At 43.0% G+C, this 16,901-nt stretch overlaps 1 protein-coding gene across 1 annotated transcript in view; it reads right to left on the reverse strand.

The window, feature by feature from the left end:
• Window positions 1–16,901, reverse strand: part of Ccbe1 (collagen and calcium binding EGF domains 1) — a 233,099-nt gene that overhangs the window by 22,068 nt on the left and 194,130 nt on the right. The window contains exons 3-5 of the mRNA XM_021151000.3: window positions 10,719–10,771; window positions 2,032–2,166; window positions 383–535 (exon numbers count right to left, since the gene is read on the reverse strand). Coding sequence (XP_021006659.1) covers window positions 383–535; window positions 2,032–2,166; window positions 10,719–10,771 — 341 coding nt within the window. The remainder of the gene's footprint in view (window positions 1–382; window positions 536–2,031; window positions 2,167–10,718; window positions 10,772–16,901) is intronic.

Raw genomic sequence — 16,901 nt, forward strand, 5'->3', positions numbered from 1 at the left:
TATAATTATAATATGAATTATAGATTATACCTAATTTTATTTTATATAATGATATGTATATATTATATGTCTATAATATACACATATCATAAGATATATGAAATATCATTATACATATAAATATATAATATGTATTCTAAATATAAGGTAAATTTATAGGATATAAATTTATAGAAATATATGACATATTATATATGTATATATGTATGTATATACATATATATGTATGTGTGTGTATATATATATATATATACACACACACATACACACACACACACACACACACACACACACTCACACATATATTTCCTAAACTGACATTCTATATAATATCTAATAGAAGCATGCACACAGTTAGAGGTATTATGCTTATCCTGCTTACCAGTGTCATTGGGGTATTTGTCTCCCCTTGTGCAGGTCCTCCCATCGTCCTCAAGGATGTAGCCCTCCCGACACTCACAGTGGTAGCTGCCCATGGTGTTGATGCAGATATGTGCACAGAGAGTGGCATTGCTGGTGGCACATTCATCGATATCTGGTTTGAACCAAATGCATAGAATAATTTCAACACAGCATCCAACATGACCCTGGTCCCTCTATATTGGTATGAACAAGAGAAACTTCTAGATCTGGACCAGAGAAGAGTAGATAAAGTCCAGTTAGTTCTGGGAATGTAAGCCATACATGAAAACTTTACTTTGGGCCCTGTCATTATAGACCTAGAGGCTATCTAGGTCTGTCATGTGGCTTGGTGCCTCAGAGATTCCTGTGCCTGTAGAGCGTGACAGTGCGACCAGCCCTAAGCACTCCCCAGGGCTCTGTGGAAGGTGACCAGCAACATAGCTGACTTCATACAGGAAGCTCAGTGCGAGCTGAGGCTTTAGATCCCCCTTTGTAATGGGAAGTTTCAAACAGCATGATGGCGACCCAAAGGTCACTTAGGAACCATCTCTTCCCAGCTAAGAGGCATGACAGTAACTGGAAACAGCTACTTCTAACGAAAGTAAATAGTCAGTTGGACTTCATGGAGAGAGGTTTCTCCAGGCAGCCCCTGCTCCATACTGACCCAAGCTGACCCCTGGTGATCTGTGGAAATGAGCCATGAGATCATCAAACAAGGGACCACAATTGAGTCAGCGTGGACTTTGTCCCTCAGTTCCCTGTGGCACGGGGTGGAAACAAAAATGTTTCTCATCACAGTAAAAAAAAAAAAAAAAAAAAAAAAAAGAGGAAGGCTGCCTTCCACTTCCTGACCACTGGATGAAGACACCTGGCTGTTGTGGGTGGGAACAGAGACCCAACCTCAGACTCCACACCCATGGGAGGCAGAGCCTGGCCCTGAGCTTCAGGCAGTGGACAGCTTCCTAACTGCTCCCTGGGCAGGCTGCCAAAGACCTTGTTCTGACAGGAGCTGAGGGTGTCAAGGAGAACGGTGGCAATGTGGGTGTTTCCCCTGGCAGTACACACTGCCACCTAGAGGCTGGAGGTCCCAGCTGAAGCCTACATGGAAATGTCCCTGGGACTATGCATCCTTTTGTTCTGGGTTTGTTCTGTGATTTTACATTTCTGACTTTATTTTTTTTATCAAGGTCTCTCTATGTAAACTTGGTAAACTCTCAATATGTAGAGTAGTAGACTAGGCTGGCCTTGATCTCCTGAGTGTTGGATTGATTCTTGGCTTCTGATCGTTCATTTTCTGTCTCACACCATTCTAGTTTATGTACAACGTTGTCCCTCTTCTCCTGCTCTTATCGCTCCTCTGTCCCCTCAATCTAGCTCCCAATGACATCCTTGTACATAACTTGTTTTGATAAACATAATAAAAGAAAGCCATTGGGTGATCCACAGGCTTAAACCAAACTACACTCCATCCCGCAAGTACAAGGACTTCAGGGGAGGAATCACACACTAGAGCTGCTTCTCTGAACTGGTCCTGCTGCTGCTGCTGCTGCTGCTGTAGCAAAGACAACAAAAGCAGTGGTACCGGAACTCAGCTTGTCCCTGGGAGCCGGAAATGCATTTCCTACGCACCCAGACAGTACGGCTTCTCCCGCTTTTGGTGTCTCTCGCGGTCATATCGGTATCCCGGGTAGCACGTGCACAGCACACGGCCGAAATTATCCGTGCACTGCTGTTCACAGGGAGCTTGGGCACAAATGTCATAATCTGGAAGAGAAGAGTGGACTCACATCAATCTCAGCGTGAGGCGTGTGACCCAGCCATAGCCTGGTACAGACTCTGAGAGCTGCTCTTTGGTACGGGTTAAATGTGAAGCGTGACTGGCTACTTTTAGAGGGCTATTAATGCTGTCAACAGTACTGAGAGCCTATAATAGATGATTAATGCACGGCCTCTCCATGACTAACAGTGAACATCCCTAGAATTTTCTTCCCTAAGTCACCTTCCCATACTCCCATTTTCATCCTTATCTAGCTTGCGGCCAGGTGCCGCAGCATCCCTGTGCACAGCCTCCGGGTGCCTCAGCATCCACGTGCTGCAGCATCCTTGTGCCTCAGCATCCACAAGGCCTCTTTTGTCTTCTCCTACAAATGTTACAGAGAGTGTACGCCTTCTAGCAGAATGTAAAGGCAGGCCAGAGCTGGTGACAGTTGAGTGTTATTCTGTGAGAGGAAGGGCTTGGGGTCAGGAAGGCTCTGAGAAGTAGCAGGGATATTTTGGAGTTGTGGAGACTTCTCAGAGCCTGTGCTTGCATGAGCAAATGTTACAAGGGTACTCTCAGGAGGGTTGGTTCCGCACTCCGAGAAGAGAACTTGGACACGTTTGAATGGCTACGAATGTCTTATCAGCCTGACACCCGTGTAAATTAGAGTGGGTTCTCTATTACCCAAGGCATTAGGGTATATGCTCCTCTGGGAACTGATGGACGGGTGTTTAATGCAGCTCTTGAAGGGCCTTTGGCTCTACGTCAGTAGCTCAGGCTCAGCATTTGCGCCAAGACTCAACATCTAATTAATCACTGCTGCTCTCCTCACACGCTGACAGATGCAGTCTCCATGGATACAGAGAGAGCCTGGCTCGGCTCTGCTCTGCTCTGCTCTGGTAAATATGAAGCCAAACAGGTGGGCTTGTCATCTCCTGATACAGGCAGGGTTAGTGTGACATGTTAGTCTCACGATGACCCGAAGCTGCCCTTTCTGAGGACTCCTTCCCACAGGTGAGAGTCCAGGTCTGTTCTGCCTGCATAGATGATACCCACTCTTGCAAACTGTTTGGTTATATAGAATTTTCTCAATGAAATTCTAGGTTCCTTTAGCTTGAGAGCAAGGTCTCAGGATGGCTGGTGAGCCACCCTTTTTCCAACCAGTGGTTACCATCATTGGGTAGCAAAAGACAAGATGGCCTAAAGGACTTGCGGTATCCAACAAGGCTTATTGTGAGAAGCAATTGTGCCAGTGTCCCCTTCTATTCCTGCTTCCCCGGGTGTCACTTCTGCCCCTTCCTGTGAGTTGTACTTCTCACAGTCACCTCTGCATCTGCAATCTTCTTTATCTTCTCCCCACACCCCTTGGACTACACACTTCTCAGTCTCTCCATATTGTTGGTGATTTCTTTGGATTTTTTTTAGTTGAATGAGATGTTAGTGTTTGTAAAACACTGACAAGCTGAAAGCTGTTCTCTGCTGAGCTTAGGCATGAACGCTGACCATTTGTCTGTTGGGGACCCTGTTTTACTTCCCCAGGATTAAGATAACCCTAGATAGCCCTGTGGTTTTGGGTTTCCCAGAATTAAGATAAACCTAAGATAACCCTGTGTTTTGGGGGTTGCTATTGGTTTCAAGCCTGCCTCGCCTTCTTTTCTGTGGGCTGTTTTATCTTGGGTCTATGGACATTTTTATTTTGGTAGTCACCAACACCGGCCACCCCCCCCCCAAAGTATGGGTTCAAGATCCCATGGGGTCATGTTCTCGGAGTTCAGAGCAACAGTCCTGACTGTCTAGTACCCCAGAGGTCTAGGATCCATCCAGAGATAATGTCTTTAGTCACGGCGACTCTTGATGTCATGTAACACCATGTAATACTTCTAAATATTTGCCTGAGAATAAGTCACTAGATCTCAAATGAACAGAGATACAGGCTGGGTGTTTGAACAGGCAATGCGGGGACATGAGCTGAATGCCCCTGTTTTAAGTATTAGACTCTTACTGTCATCTGTTTTTGAAGCCTTGCTTCACCTTCTCAGAACCATCTTGGGCTCTCCTTGCCTAGTCATGTCAGGGTCAGTGTCCTATCTGTCTGATAGAACAAGATCTGGGAGGGCAACCTCTTTAACTTCTAGCTAATTCTTTTCTTTTCTTTTCTCTTTCTTTCTTTCTTTCTTTCTTTCTTTCTTTCTTTCTTTCTTTCTTTCTTTCTTTCTTTCTCTTTCTTTCTGTGTTTGTATGGACATGTGTGTGGGGGTCAGTGGTCAATGTTGGGTATATTTCTTGGGCATGTTCTCCCTTAATTATTGAAAGTGGGTCTCTCACTGAAACTGGATGCTCCTGAAATCTGGAAGACTTGCTGACCAGTGAGTCCCAGGATTCCCCTTAGCTCTGTCCCTGAAAATTCTGGAGTTACAGACACATCACCTGGCATTTTAATGTGAGCACTGGGAACTTGGACATAGGTTCTCATGCTTGTATCCTAAGTACTTTATCAACTGAGTTACTCCTCCCTTCCACCCCAGCCCCTTCTGTTTTGGTTACTTTGTTGTTCTTGTTAGGAAAGCGTTTATTTCATCTTATAGTTTCATGTCACTGTCCATCACTGAGAGAAGTCAGGATAGAAACTCAAGCAGGGCTGGGACTAGGAGACAGAACTGATATGGTGGCCATGGAGTGCTGGTCACAGGTTTGTTCTCAGAGCTTTGGTAGTAGCCTTGACTATGTTTTGGTATGAAGTCAGATGTCCTTAGCTTTTCCTGGTGCTGGTTAAGGCTTCCTTCTCCTCATCTTGCTAAGCTTTTTCCCACCCCAGGTCTGTTCTCTGGCTTCCAACATTTTGTGCCGATATCTGCTCTTCTGTTCTTTCTGATCTTGTGGATTGATGTCCCTTCCGCTTTGTAGGTTTCCGAGGGGAACAGCGGTAATGAATTTACTCAGTCCTTTATTTTTGATGCTTGTTTTCCAGAGCCCACCCACTTTCAGTCACGCAGCTTCTATCTTTAAATTTTTATCTACTTTCTATCATCTCAGTTCTGTTTCTCTTGGCATTATTCTAATTCAGAGCCAGAGTCTCTGGTGCAAACAGCTTCTTAACCAAGAATCTTCACCGATAAATCCACTGTGTGTAAGTAACACTGCCAGGCCATCCTCCCAAAGGCTGAGCTCTGTGTAGGTCAACCCTTGCTCGGCTCATTCGGGCTTCTTATGTATGTAGAGGATGCCTAATTTGAAAACTTGATTCTGAGTGGCATGATGTTTTTGGATTTTGGAGCCTTTCAGATTTTCAGCTTAGGGATGCTCGGAAAGCAAGATCTAGGCCGATACTTCCCAGTCCAAGAACTCTGACATATGAAGTTTATGTCTGGCCCTGAGCATTTCAGATGAGGGATGCTCAGTCTGCACTCATCAGGATTAAGCCATGGTTCAGTCTCATATTTGGGGTCTGGCATTCTAGCCCTCAAGACTTCCAAACCTCTAGAGTCATTTATGAGTGTGTTTGTTTGGCTGGTTTTGTTTTGTTTTTTTTTTTTTTTTCAAGATGAGGTTTCTCTGTGTAGCCCTGAATGTCACTTTGTAGATCAGGCTTTGTAGAACTCACTTTGTAGATCAGGCTGGCCTCAAACTTGAACAGATCTGCCTGCCTCTGCCTCCTGAGTCCTGGGATTAAAGGTGTGCACCACCATGGCTTACACATCATCACATCTTTTCTTTGTCCCGTGTCACAGTCACAGCTCTTACCATCACACAAGCTTTTGCCTCCAAGTAAGTCCTGCCAGCTCCTTCTGACTTACCTCAGTGCCATACAGTTGACATTCTAAACAGCTTCCAAGTGACACTGCCAGTGCCAAGTCTTTCTTGACCCTCATCATAGCCTTGTCTGTCTCATCAATACCCATCATGCTCTTCTCTTTCACTCAGATGTCCTGTGACCTTCCCTCACCTGCCTAACTTGAACACTCACAGAGTGCTTTTGTTGTTTTAAGGTAGGGTCTTGTTATGCAGCCTAGACTAGCCTTAGCTTGAGGTCTTTTTTCCATTCCAGCCTCTCCAGTGCTGGGATTTCAAGCACTGAGTCACTTTCCCCAGCTTGATTTTGAGGTCTTGAAGTTCCCATTTCCTCTCTTATAAAATACTGATAAGAATACTACGCATCTTCGCATCACAGTGATCTCATAGTGAGATTAAGTGCCACTCGAGGGACAGTGTCTGACTAGGAGAGTAAGCCTATTTTTCTGGCTTCTTGCTTTCAGTTCTTACTACTGTTTGGCCACCTGTCAGGGATGATGTCCCCTGGAATAAACAGTGTGATTCCCTCTCCAGCTGATGCTCAATTCCTAACTGCTTAGCTGGAATGAATCTGTCCAACCATTCTGATATCTCATGTACACTAGGAGTCAGCAAGCATTTTCTGGGAAAGGGCAGACCTTGGGTTTGCAGTCTTATATTGCAGCCACTCAGCCTTCCTGTTACCATGTAAAGAGGCCACAGGCAGTGCTTAAAGAGGATAACTAACTAGATCTGGTTTCAATAAAACTTTATTTCCAAAGTAAGGTGGCCAGATTAACCTACCTGTAGGTATACTGAATCTCATCATCCTGGACAGTGGGAGGCAGCGTATTATTTTCATTTTCCATCATCAGCAGGTTTGCTTAGAAATTCTAGTCTCTTTTTTTACTATCTGTGGGACGGTTAATTTGGAAGTCAACTCAGTGGAGCCACAGTACCCAAATATTAGCTCTAGTTAAAAAAAAAATCCCTCAAGAGGATGTATGTATGGTAAGTCAGTGTCTGGTATGCAGTTCTCCATGAGCTGGTAGCGTTCTCCCTTCATTAAAGGAGATTAAGCCTTCCTAAATTGTAGGAAGCTGATCTGCATCAAGAATATAATCTACTTTATTTGAATTTGACTGACTCAAAGGTTAATCTCATCCTAGGAACACACAGAAAGAGAGCCGTTGTGCTATCACAGTCTACCATGTGTACTGAGTACTCGCCGGTCTACCCAACTTGAGTGTTCTCTCTTAGAGCTGTTGATCACATGGCTTCATGGTCTGCCAGCCTAGCTACCTCAGCTCTAGATAGAGCGCGCTCCTTTTAGGAAAAATTCGAGAGATTCCACTGATTTCCTGCTGGGGCACTGGCTTCCTCATACCTGTGTCCCAGCCATAGAAAGAAGTTACTGTAGCCACAGACAACTGATTCTAAACACAAAGTGGAAAATGCTCTGCTATTCTGCATAAGCTAAGCAAATGTGTGTGGACTATAGGGGCCCTTTGTATCTCATACTGTTATTAATGCTATGGCCATAGACTAAAGTCAACAGAAAACTATGTGGATTCAGGTAAGAGCAATATTTTAGATGCTCTAGGAATGAGGATTGGGAGCACCTGACCATGTGATGAGGACCATGATTGGTGAGGTGAGACCTTTATGAGGCTAAAAGCACTAGGAATGAAAGGCAGAGAGAAGTATGGCCATGGGGCCAATAATGAAAATTAGGTTTATGGTTTTCCTGGGTATTCATTTCTTCTCTCATGAACATCTTTCAGCATCTATGTGCTGCTATCTTTATTCCCTTTCATATTGTGGCTCATACGATGGGTTAGCTTCACATTATAACATTTAAGTACTACTCATTTTAACACCATATTGTTTATATTCTAGGATATCAGGGAGAAATTTTTGCATCGCTATGTAGCCTCCTCGGGGACATGTTTAGGCTGTTTTCTGCACAGTTATCATTGTGTCATATGTCATGACCTTGTTACTTGAAGATCAAATATCCAAATACCCAGTCAAATATTTATTCTAAGATGTTTCTGTGTGGACTGTTTTGCTTTTGAGATAGGGTCTTACCCTGTAGCTCAGGAATTCACTTTGTAGCCCAGGTGCCTGGAGGCAATCCTTCTGCCCATGACCTCCATGTCCAGCTCAGTTTTCTGTGTATTTTTAGGATGAGGTTTAACATATAAACTTAGTCAACTTTGAATAAATCAGATTATACTCTATGGAGAAGGGTCAGCCTTGCTTAGCTGTTGGAAGGAAGGCTGACCAATCTTATTGAAGAGGGATGCTGCTAGGATTTGAATCATAATGTGAACCAGGTGACTCTCACTTGACATTTGGGCTTGCATCTCCACATGCTCATGAGTCAGTCTTACAGGATACATCTTAATCACAATCTCTCTCTCTCTCTCTCTCTCGTGTGTGTGTGTGTGTGTGTGTGTGTGTGTGTGTGTGTGTGTATACACATATACCACTGACTAGCTCTGTGTCTTATCTGAAGTCCTGTCTATGTACTTGGTACTCCTCATCAGTTCTCCATCCAGTTTTTGAATCATGGTCTCTCTTTGTTTTAGACTATCTTGGAGCCCACTCTACAGCCCAGATTTGCCTGGAACTTTTTAAAATAGAAGATTCAATTTCATTTGTTTTCTAATCATGTATCTGTGCATGTGTCTGCATGGGAGATATGCATATGAACTCAGGTGCCCACCAGGGCCAGAAAGGAACATTAGATCCCCTGCAGCTGGAGTGACTGCTGGTTATGAGCTGTCTGATGTGGTTGTTTGCAATACAATTCTGGTCCCCTGAAAAAGTCATCCACACTTCTAATTGCTGACCCACCTCTCCAGCCCCTGACCTTTAACCTCTTGATCTCCCCTGCGTTGTCTCCCAAGTGCTGGAACAACAAGCTGTGCCTTCAGCCTTGGTTCTTTCTTTTCATTCTTGAGAGTAGAAAGCTCTCTACAAATGATATCATTAGTAAGGGAAAAAAGTAATCACTTTATTCCTTTAGATTAAAATAAACATTAAATGCTATTCTGGTGGAAAGCAATAGAACAAAGAGTTGCATACAATAGTATTGGGGCCTACTTTCCCTGGAAATATGCTTGCTGGTTTTGGTGTTACCAGTCATGGGTGCTGTTGTCTTTAAGGTGAGGAATGTTAGATTTTGGCCAAGGCATTTGAAGCTTCAATGCCTACCATTTAAAGAAACGGCAACCATATAGTATCCATATGTTTTTAATTCGGTTGAACACAATCTTTATTTAGGATCTTAAGTTGACAGGCCTAAACCTAATTTCCTTTGCTATTTGCCAAGCTGCCATGTAAATGATACAGCTGGTGACCGAGCAGAGCTGAGGTTTGCTGGAACTCTTCTGACTCATGTGATTTTTCCTCCCACCTGGTTCTCACCCACACGATCAACCAGGACAGAGCTTCTCAGCTCAGAGAGACCTAAGACATGAGAAATCACGTGTGGATCTATTGCCTAACAGCCTCCCCATGGGCAATCTATGGTTTAGCACATTCTTTGATCCTTTGTCAATGAATTCAAAATGATAGAGACATTTTGCTCCACGAGATAACGCAACAGAATTAGCTTGTCTGGGTTCCCAGTCTCCTAGAGCAGTGGTTCTCAATCTGTGGGTCCCAACTCCTCTGGGGGTTGAACAACTCTTTTTACAGGGGTTACCTAAGACCATACAAATATCAGGTATCTGCATGGCAATTTCATAACAGTAGCAAAATTGCAGTTATGAAATGACTAATGAAAATAATGGCATGGTTAGGGGTCACGACAACTTGAACTGTATTAACGGGTTGTAGCATTAGGAGGGTTGAGAACCACTGCTCTAAAAGAGATACAGCTTCTAGAGCAATGGCAAAGAAAACAATTTCATGTACCCTACTCCCTGACCCAGCCCCAGCACAACAACATGAACTCCTGGCTCTTCAGACAGTCTTCCATGTCAATACCTTGTTGGAATATTTTGTAGTGCTCCTCTCCTACCTACACCCTGGGCAGCTTTCCTTGATTGATGACCTGGCTCAAGTCTCTCTATTCTGAGTCTGCCTCTGTCCACTGAAGCTCTGGGTTGTGTCTGCTGTGAATGTCTGTCTCTATAATAATAACGCCTTTGTGGTACCTATTGATGTTTGTGATCATGGCAGCAGCAACCACCACTCATCAAGTACTTTATAGTAATCAGCCCCTGGATTAAGTCCTATAAATATGGCACAATGCTTCCGATGCTTGTATGACATCGTAGCAAAACCTGACTGTAAAAGCCAATGCTTAGAAAGTTCGATTAGGTAGCATACAAAATCATAATTAAAACCTGCTCATAGTGTTCAGTGAGATCCACCTGCTGTCCCTTTGCTCTGAAGCATGTGACAAGAGGATCAATCTTTCTAATTTTAGGGCTGGGCTGTGTATTTGGATAGCATCGTAGGAAATCATCTAAAGGGATTGCAGTTCCATGCACCAGAGCAGGGAGAGAGTGCAGGAAAGGAGTATGTTACAACTCGTGCATACAATACCAGAGAAGAGTTTACGGCTTGCTAAGCATGGACCCCCAATCTAAGCATGTCAGTGACTCACACAGAGCAAAGAATCCAATCATCGAAAAGGAGAATTACAATTACATCCATAGCTCAGCGCACACAATGCACATATAGCTAACACATCCCATATGCACACAAACTTTGTAGGCTCCGGTAATCAGTCATGAAAAGGGGAGATGAAAACATCTATTAAATTACATACCTTCTGGAATACACTGTCCAAGAACAAATTTATATCCTTTGCAGCATTTTTTCCTAAGAGACAAACAAAAAAAGCATCTTAGACGCGATGTTAGATTGAAAGTAAAATTATTTAGGGTTACCAATATTGTAGAAAATAACATGTTCACAGAAAGATATTGAGGTGGAGTATTTTTAATATAATCTGTGGTTAAAAAGAAAAATATTAAAATCAGTTGACCACATCTTCCAAATACCAGAATCTACCACATAATATATAAAATCAACCCTCTGGGTCCCACAAAGTAGATTAATTGCCTCTGAAGGACAATAAGGTTTTAGTGTATAAAGGGAGGACCACAGGACAAGACTAGATGAATCCTGAGCTATCACGTACCATGGCCACTTTTCCACTTTACATCTAATCAAGTAAGCTGTGTGTTCAAGGAAAGCATCTACATTCTAAATGACTACAAGATGTGGAGTTGCTAATAGATGCTTGTACAAATGTGATTTCCCCCTCCCCCCAAAATGACCATCAGGGATTCAACTCCCAGATGTCAGAACAGTACAGTTGTAATCAATTAAAAAATTTAGCAAAGAAACAGAAACGTTTATGATTGGAAATTCTTTTTTTTTTTAAGATTTATTTATTTATTATATGTAAGTACACTGTAGCTGTCTTCAGACACTCCAGAAGAGGGCGCCAGATCTTGTTACGGATGGTTGTGAGCCACCATGTGGTTGCTGGGATTTGAACTCTGGACCTTCGGAAGAGCAGTTGGGTGCTCTTACCCACTGAGCCATCTCACCAGCCCAATGATTGGAAATTCTAAGGCTGGCCAAATGGTTCAGCGGGTTACAGTATTTTGCGTTCAAGTTTAAAGGTCTGAGTTCAGTTCCTCGAGCCCACCATAGGAGGCGAGGACTGACTCCTGAAAGTTGTCTTTTGACCTCTACATGTGTGATATGTTATGTGCCCTCCCTTTCCCCTCTATAATAATAATAATAGTAATAATAAAAATAATATAAAAATTGGAATTATAAAACTATAAAACTCTCTCTATTAAAATAGAACTGTAGCAGAAACACTTGATGGTCAGTTTATGCCACTGCCTTGGTGATTCAGCTTTGAGACACCAAAGACAAATTCCCAGAAGAAAACAGATGGTATCAGCAGTGGGAGGAGCCCCCTGCCCTTCAATACTGCTTCCCTCCCTTGCCAACCATCTAAATGGGGGCCAATGGTCCATGTCCTGGTGGGCTTGGGGCTTTCTGAGTAGCTCATTGACCTATTTTTCATTTGGGTGTAATCCCCAAATATTGGGAGAGACTGATTCCCAACTGGACATTTCTTTCCACCCAATGAAGCTCCCAGTACTGGGACTGAGTTGCATCTAACTAAGTTTTTGGCTAAAGAAGCACCATGGGAACCTCTGAACAACTCAGGCTATTGCCAAAACTATTTGTTGCTCTCCATAAACTGATGGCAACACCTACACGACTCGTATTCAACACAGACAAGTCCAACTGGTACCTTCCTAGGATTTTCACCTCTATTGGCTAACGTTTATGGTGCTGAAAGGTGCCCTGCATGCTACCATAGGGGAGAGGTCACCATGAACACAGCTACAAAACCATCCTTCTACGATAGTGAGCTGCCTACAATATATGTTGCTAACAATAATGGCAACAATCTTGTGGGAGTAACCAACCAATATTTGACTTAAGACCCACTCCATGAGATGGCACAGATATTTATTGTGGCTTGTGTGGCCAAGAACCCGAAACTACATAGACCAGGAACATATGGGGAAACTCAAATACTACTGTTCTGCTAAGTAAAGCAATAAGATGACTCTTTTTTTTAAATTTTTAATATTTTTATTACATATTTTCCTCAATTACATTTCCAATGCTATCCCAAAAGTCCCCCATAGCGCCCCCCACTTCCCTACCCACCCATTCCCATTCTTTTGGCCCTGGCATTCCCCTATATTGGGGCATATAAAGTTTGCAAGTCCAATGGGCCTCTCTTTCCATTGATGGCCGACTAGGCCATCTTTCGATACATATGCAGCTAGAGACAAGAGATCCGGGGTTCTGGTTAGTACATCATGTTGTTCCAACAATAGGGTTGCAGATCCCTTTAGCTCCTTGGGTACTTTCTCTAGCTTCTCCATTGGGAGCCCTGTGATACATCTAATAGCTGACTGTGAACATCCACTCCTGTGTTTGCTAGGCCCCGGCATCGTCTCACAATAAGATGACTCTTAACAGCTTTCTGTGATATTCATAGATCCGTGCCGTGCTCAGCCCTCTCAGAGAAGCCTCTTCCTGAAGCAGGTGGAAACATATAGAGCCTAGAATTAGATAATATCCAGAGAATGAGAGATTTTGAAACATTCAAATCTAAATAGGGTGTCTCCATCAAATCCTTCCCCTCAGGGTTCAAGGAACCCCACCAAAAGAGGATGTGGGAAGAGTGTAAGAGCCAGAGGGCATGGAGGGCAGCAATGAGTCAAAGCTTTCTAGGCACAGCAGGGCTTGGTGCACATATGAACTCACAGAGACCATGGCAGCATGCACACATGTGGCTCTAAAGCTGAAAAGAGCAGTGGACTCATACCCATACCCCAAACTCAAAAACCTATCTTCAATTTATAGCCACTTGCAAATGAAAAGTTAGTTTTCTCTGGGGAAACAAAGTCTTACGGGTAGACTCCATGTCCAGCGGTAGATGGCTGACAGAAAACAAACTCCACAGAGGTTCTTTGCTTCGTTATGTCATCAGGGACTTTTTTTTTTTTAACCTTACAGCTCATTTGTATGTATATTATAGCTTCTGGTTTGGGGTCTTTGTGGGATTCCTTAGTGTGCAAACCTGTGGGCTTTTACATCTCTATGTATTTCTTGTGCTTTTTTCTTTGGTTCCTCTTCTTGTTTAGTCCTCTTCTGGTTTGTTTGTTTTTTGATTTATCATATTTTAATTTATTATGTTTTTTTTTTACATGCTTGCATCTTTTCTAAGGAAAGCCATAAAATGCATAGACCTGGATTGGGGGCAGGGAGGTAGGCAGAAACTGGGAGGAATGGGCAGAGAGAAAATCATAACCAGAACATATTGTTTGAAAAAATCCATTTTCTATAAAAGAAATATAAAGATTGTTTTATAGTCTATAGTATTGGCCAGTTCAACTCACATGACTTGCCTACCAAGTGAATTACTATTTGGAGGAGATATTTTAGCAATCTTTTCTAAAAACGTAAGTTTGTTACAAGGTGCCTACTCTGTAAATCTTTGTAAAACTTATTAAAAGTCATACAAAATCATATTTGTAAGAGACTCTGAAGTTGGGTTGGCTATGATGCCTCATTTCATCTCCTCCTTTAACATCTTTCCCAGGGAGGCCAGCTATGGGGCCAACCTCACTTCAGAAGCACACAAGCGAACTGTCCTTATGAAAACAAATGCTGGGATACAGGATATGAGCAGGATATGAGCATCTCTTCCAGAGGACCGGGGTTTCATTCCCAGCGTCCACATAGCAACTCACAACCAACTATACCTCCGGTTTCGGGGGATTCAATGCCCTTTTCTGGCCTCCAAACATGCATATGATGCACAGAGAAGGATGTAGGCAAAACACACACACACACACATACAAGGAGACACAGAGAGAGACAGACAGAGACAGAGACAGAGACAGAGACAGAGACAGAGAAAGATAGATATGGTGTCAGGATGTTCTTGAATCAGAAACAGATTTGAACAAAAAGATAAATGGTCACCTTTCCCACCCATATTTTTTCTGCCTGTCTTGTACTCCCAAGATAGATGGACTTGATCCCCTCTTCAGCATATTTTTAGATGGAAGCCATCTACTCACTGAGCGAGCCAGCAACTTTTCCCATTGACTAGCATTGCACGTGGCACCTCCTGTCAGAACCAGGCTTGGAGATCTTGGCACTCTAAGTAGGCATGTCTTCTTTCCATGGTGAGGTCGTGTGACTAGAAGAGTTGAACACCTACCCTAATACAATGCTAATAAATACATAGGCTTGGGAACAGCCCTCTCCCCACAATCTGAGCAGCTCCGTTAACGTTAACAGAGTACTCCAAAGTCCAAGCAGCAGAAGACTATTGGCTCAGCCATGCCCGAGGACCACTGACTCAAACGGGAAAGCTTGCCATGATGTAGTAGGCTATGTGAGACGGGTTTACGTTGCTTGTCTTTCCTTAAGGGAAGTAGGGATTTATATAAACAGCAATCGGCCACTGACGTACAAGTGTTCCAGTGACAGTTTACAGTATCAGTATGGATGACATAATTAGGCATAATTTCCCAACATCTCCAACTAAAATCTCTCACTCCAAGGGAGGCCCATGTGGGACACATTAGTGTTAGGTGATGACCAGAGAGTCCACCTTGACATTTCTATGGAACTGAAACCCAGCCTAGCTTTCCACAGTGTAGAAAACAGTCTAAGCTGCCTGCAGCCAAAAGGAACACCATCTTTATAGCACAATGCATTACAACTTTACAGTTACGACCTGCTGAGATACTTGTAGCTGTTCTTTAGGATGGCGTGAGAGGGAAAGCAGAGTTCTGGATCACTCTGTGATCCACGAGAAAGTTGGGTGGAAAACCATATGGTTTTGATACTTAAATCTAACACCATCCAAGTATGAGGTGTTTTTTTTTCTTCTTCTCTCTCTCTCTACTTCTATGTAAGTGCTACAGCTTAGGTACAGATCCTAACATACCCTAAAACACATGACAGATCCTGCATGGAATCACTCTCCTTCTCTTTCTTCAGTCAAGACATTACTCTTGGGAACTGTCCACATTTTGAGCATTTGAAAGGTTCTGGACTGTGCAGGTTTTTTTTTCTTGGTTCCATTATTTCTTTTGAGGAAAATGTGGGGGGATGAATGGATGCAGTTGTGTGTGTGTGTGTGTGTGTGTGTGTGTGTGTGTGTGTGCGCACATGCATGCATGGAGGTGACAACATCAAGAGTTTTCCTTGGTTGCTCTCTGTGTTATGTACATACATATGCACTTTTTTTTAAAAAAATAGATAGGGTCTTAGTGAACTTGGAGTACAAGGACTGGGTCAGGCATGTTGGCCAGTGATCTCCAGGTATCTTCATGTGTCTGCCCTGCAGTGCTAGGGTGACAGATGCACACTGTAGTGCATCGCTTCTTCGTGGATAACTTTTTACAAGATAAAATGACAGCCAAAGTGATTTGACTTTCAAAAGACCCAAGAGAAGTTCTGAGTTTCAGGCTGGGTGAAAACCACTTAAATACCAGCTTAACTAAGAACTAATGTGCACTTTGAGTTTTTCTTCGTTGCATCATTGAGCCTAGCTCTCTGTTCCAGCGAAGAGGTGCTCAGATGTGAGGCCACCTTCCGACTTTCCCCAGAATTCCTGGGAAGACCTGACTATGTTGCATGTTAAATACTCACCAGTCATAGATTGCCATTTAAAAACAAACGAAAGAATCTCAAGCCTAGGAAAATAAACCCCGGCTACATACATCACATCATGCCAAAGACTTCTTACAACACAATTTACATGTAAAAAATTAAGATAGCCCAAGTGAAATCTTGTCATGCAAGCCAGGCACTTGTTAGACTGAACTCCAAACACTGCTGTGCAGTTTTTATCTTTAAGAAAAACAAACTGCGATGAGGAATGCTTGTGGGGACCCTGGAGAGGCAGTCCTTCTTAATCCACTTCATGTGTTAGAGCTGGGTTTCCAAACGAGGATGCTTTTCTCGTTTCTTGGCAAGGGGAAAGTGGTGAGTAGATTGTTATTACATAGCAAAGGCAACATCTGCTAATCAAGACGGCCTAAAGACGGTTCCCTTGTGTGCCCCTGGGAGTTAGCACATGAATAAAATGGTAAATAAAAACTACGCAGCCAGAAATACAGCCCATCAGTCAGGTGTGTGTGTGTGTGTGTGTACTCAGTTTTAGAAGGGAAAAAATGAAATTTCAAGATCAAAATAAGTATACCAGGCTATTTTCTGGTCATTATATTAGCCTAGAACTTTTAAAGACTAGAAAGGACTTTGAAGGGTCAGATAAGGTAGTAGACAAATATTTAAACCCTTACTGTAATTTCCCCCAAGTTTTGCTTGGGGTTTCTCTTACATGACTGCTTACTCACAGAGATACACAGATTTGCTATTT

Source organism: Mus caroli, unplaced genomic scaffold (genome assembly GCF_978045245.1).
Source record: "Mus caroli unplaced genomic scaffold, Mus_caroli_1 scaffold_19, whole genome shotgun sequence".
In the NCBI taxonomy this organism is placed as follows: Eukaryota; Metazoa; Chordata; class Mammalia; order Rodentia; family Muridae; genus Mus; species Mus caroli.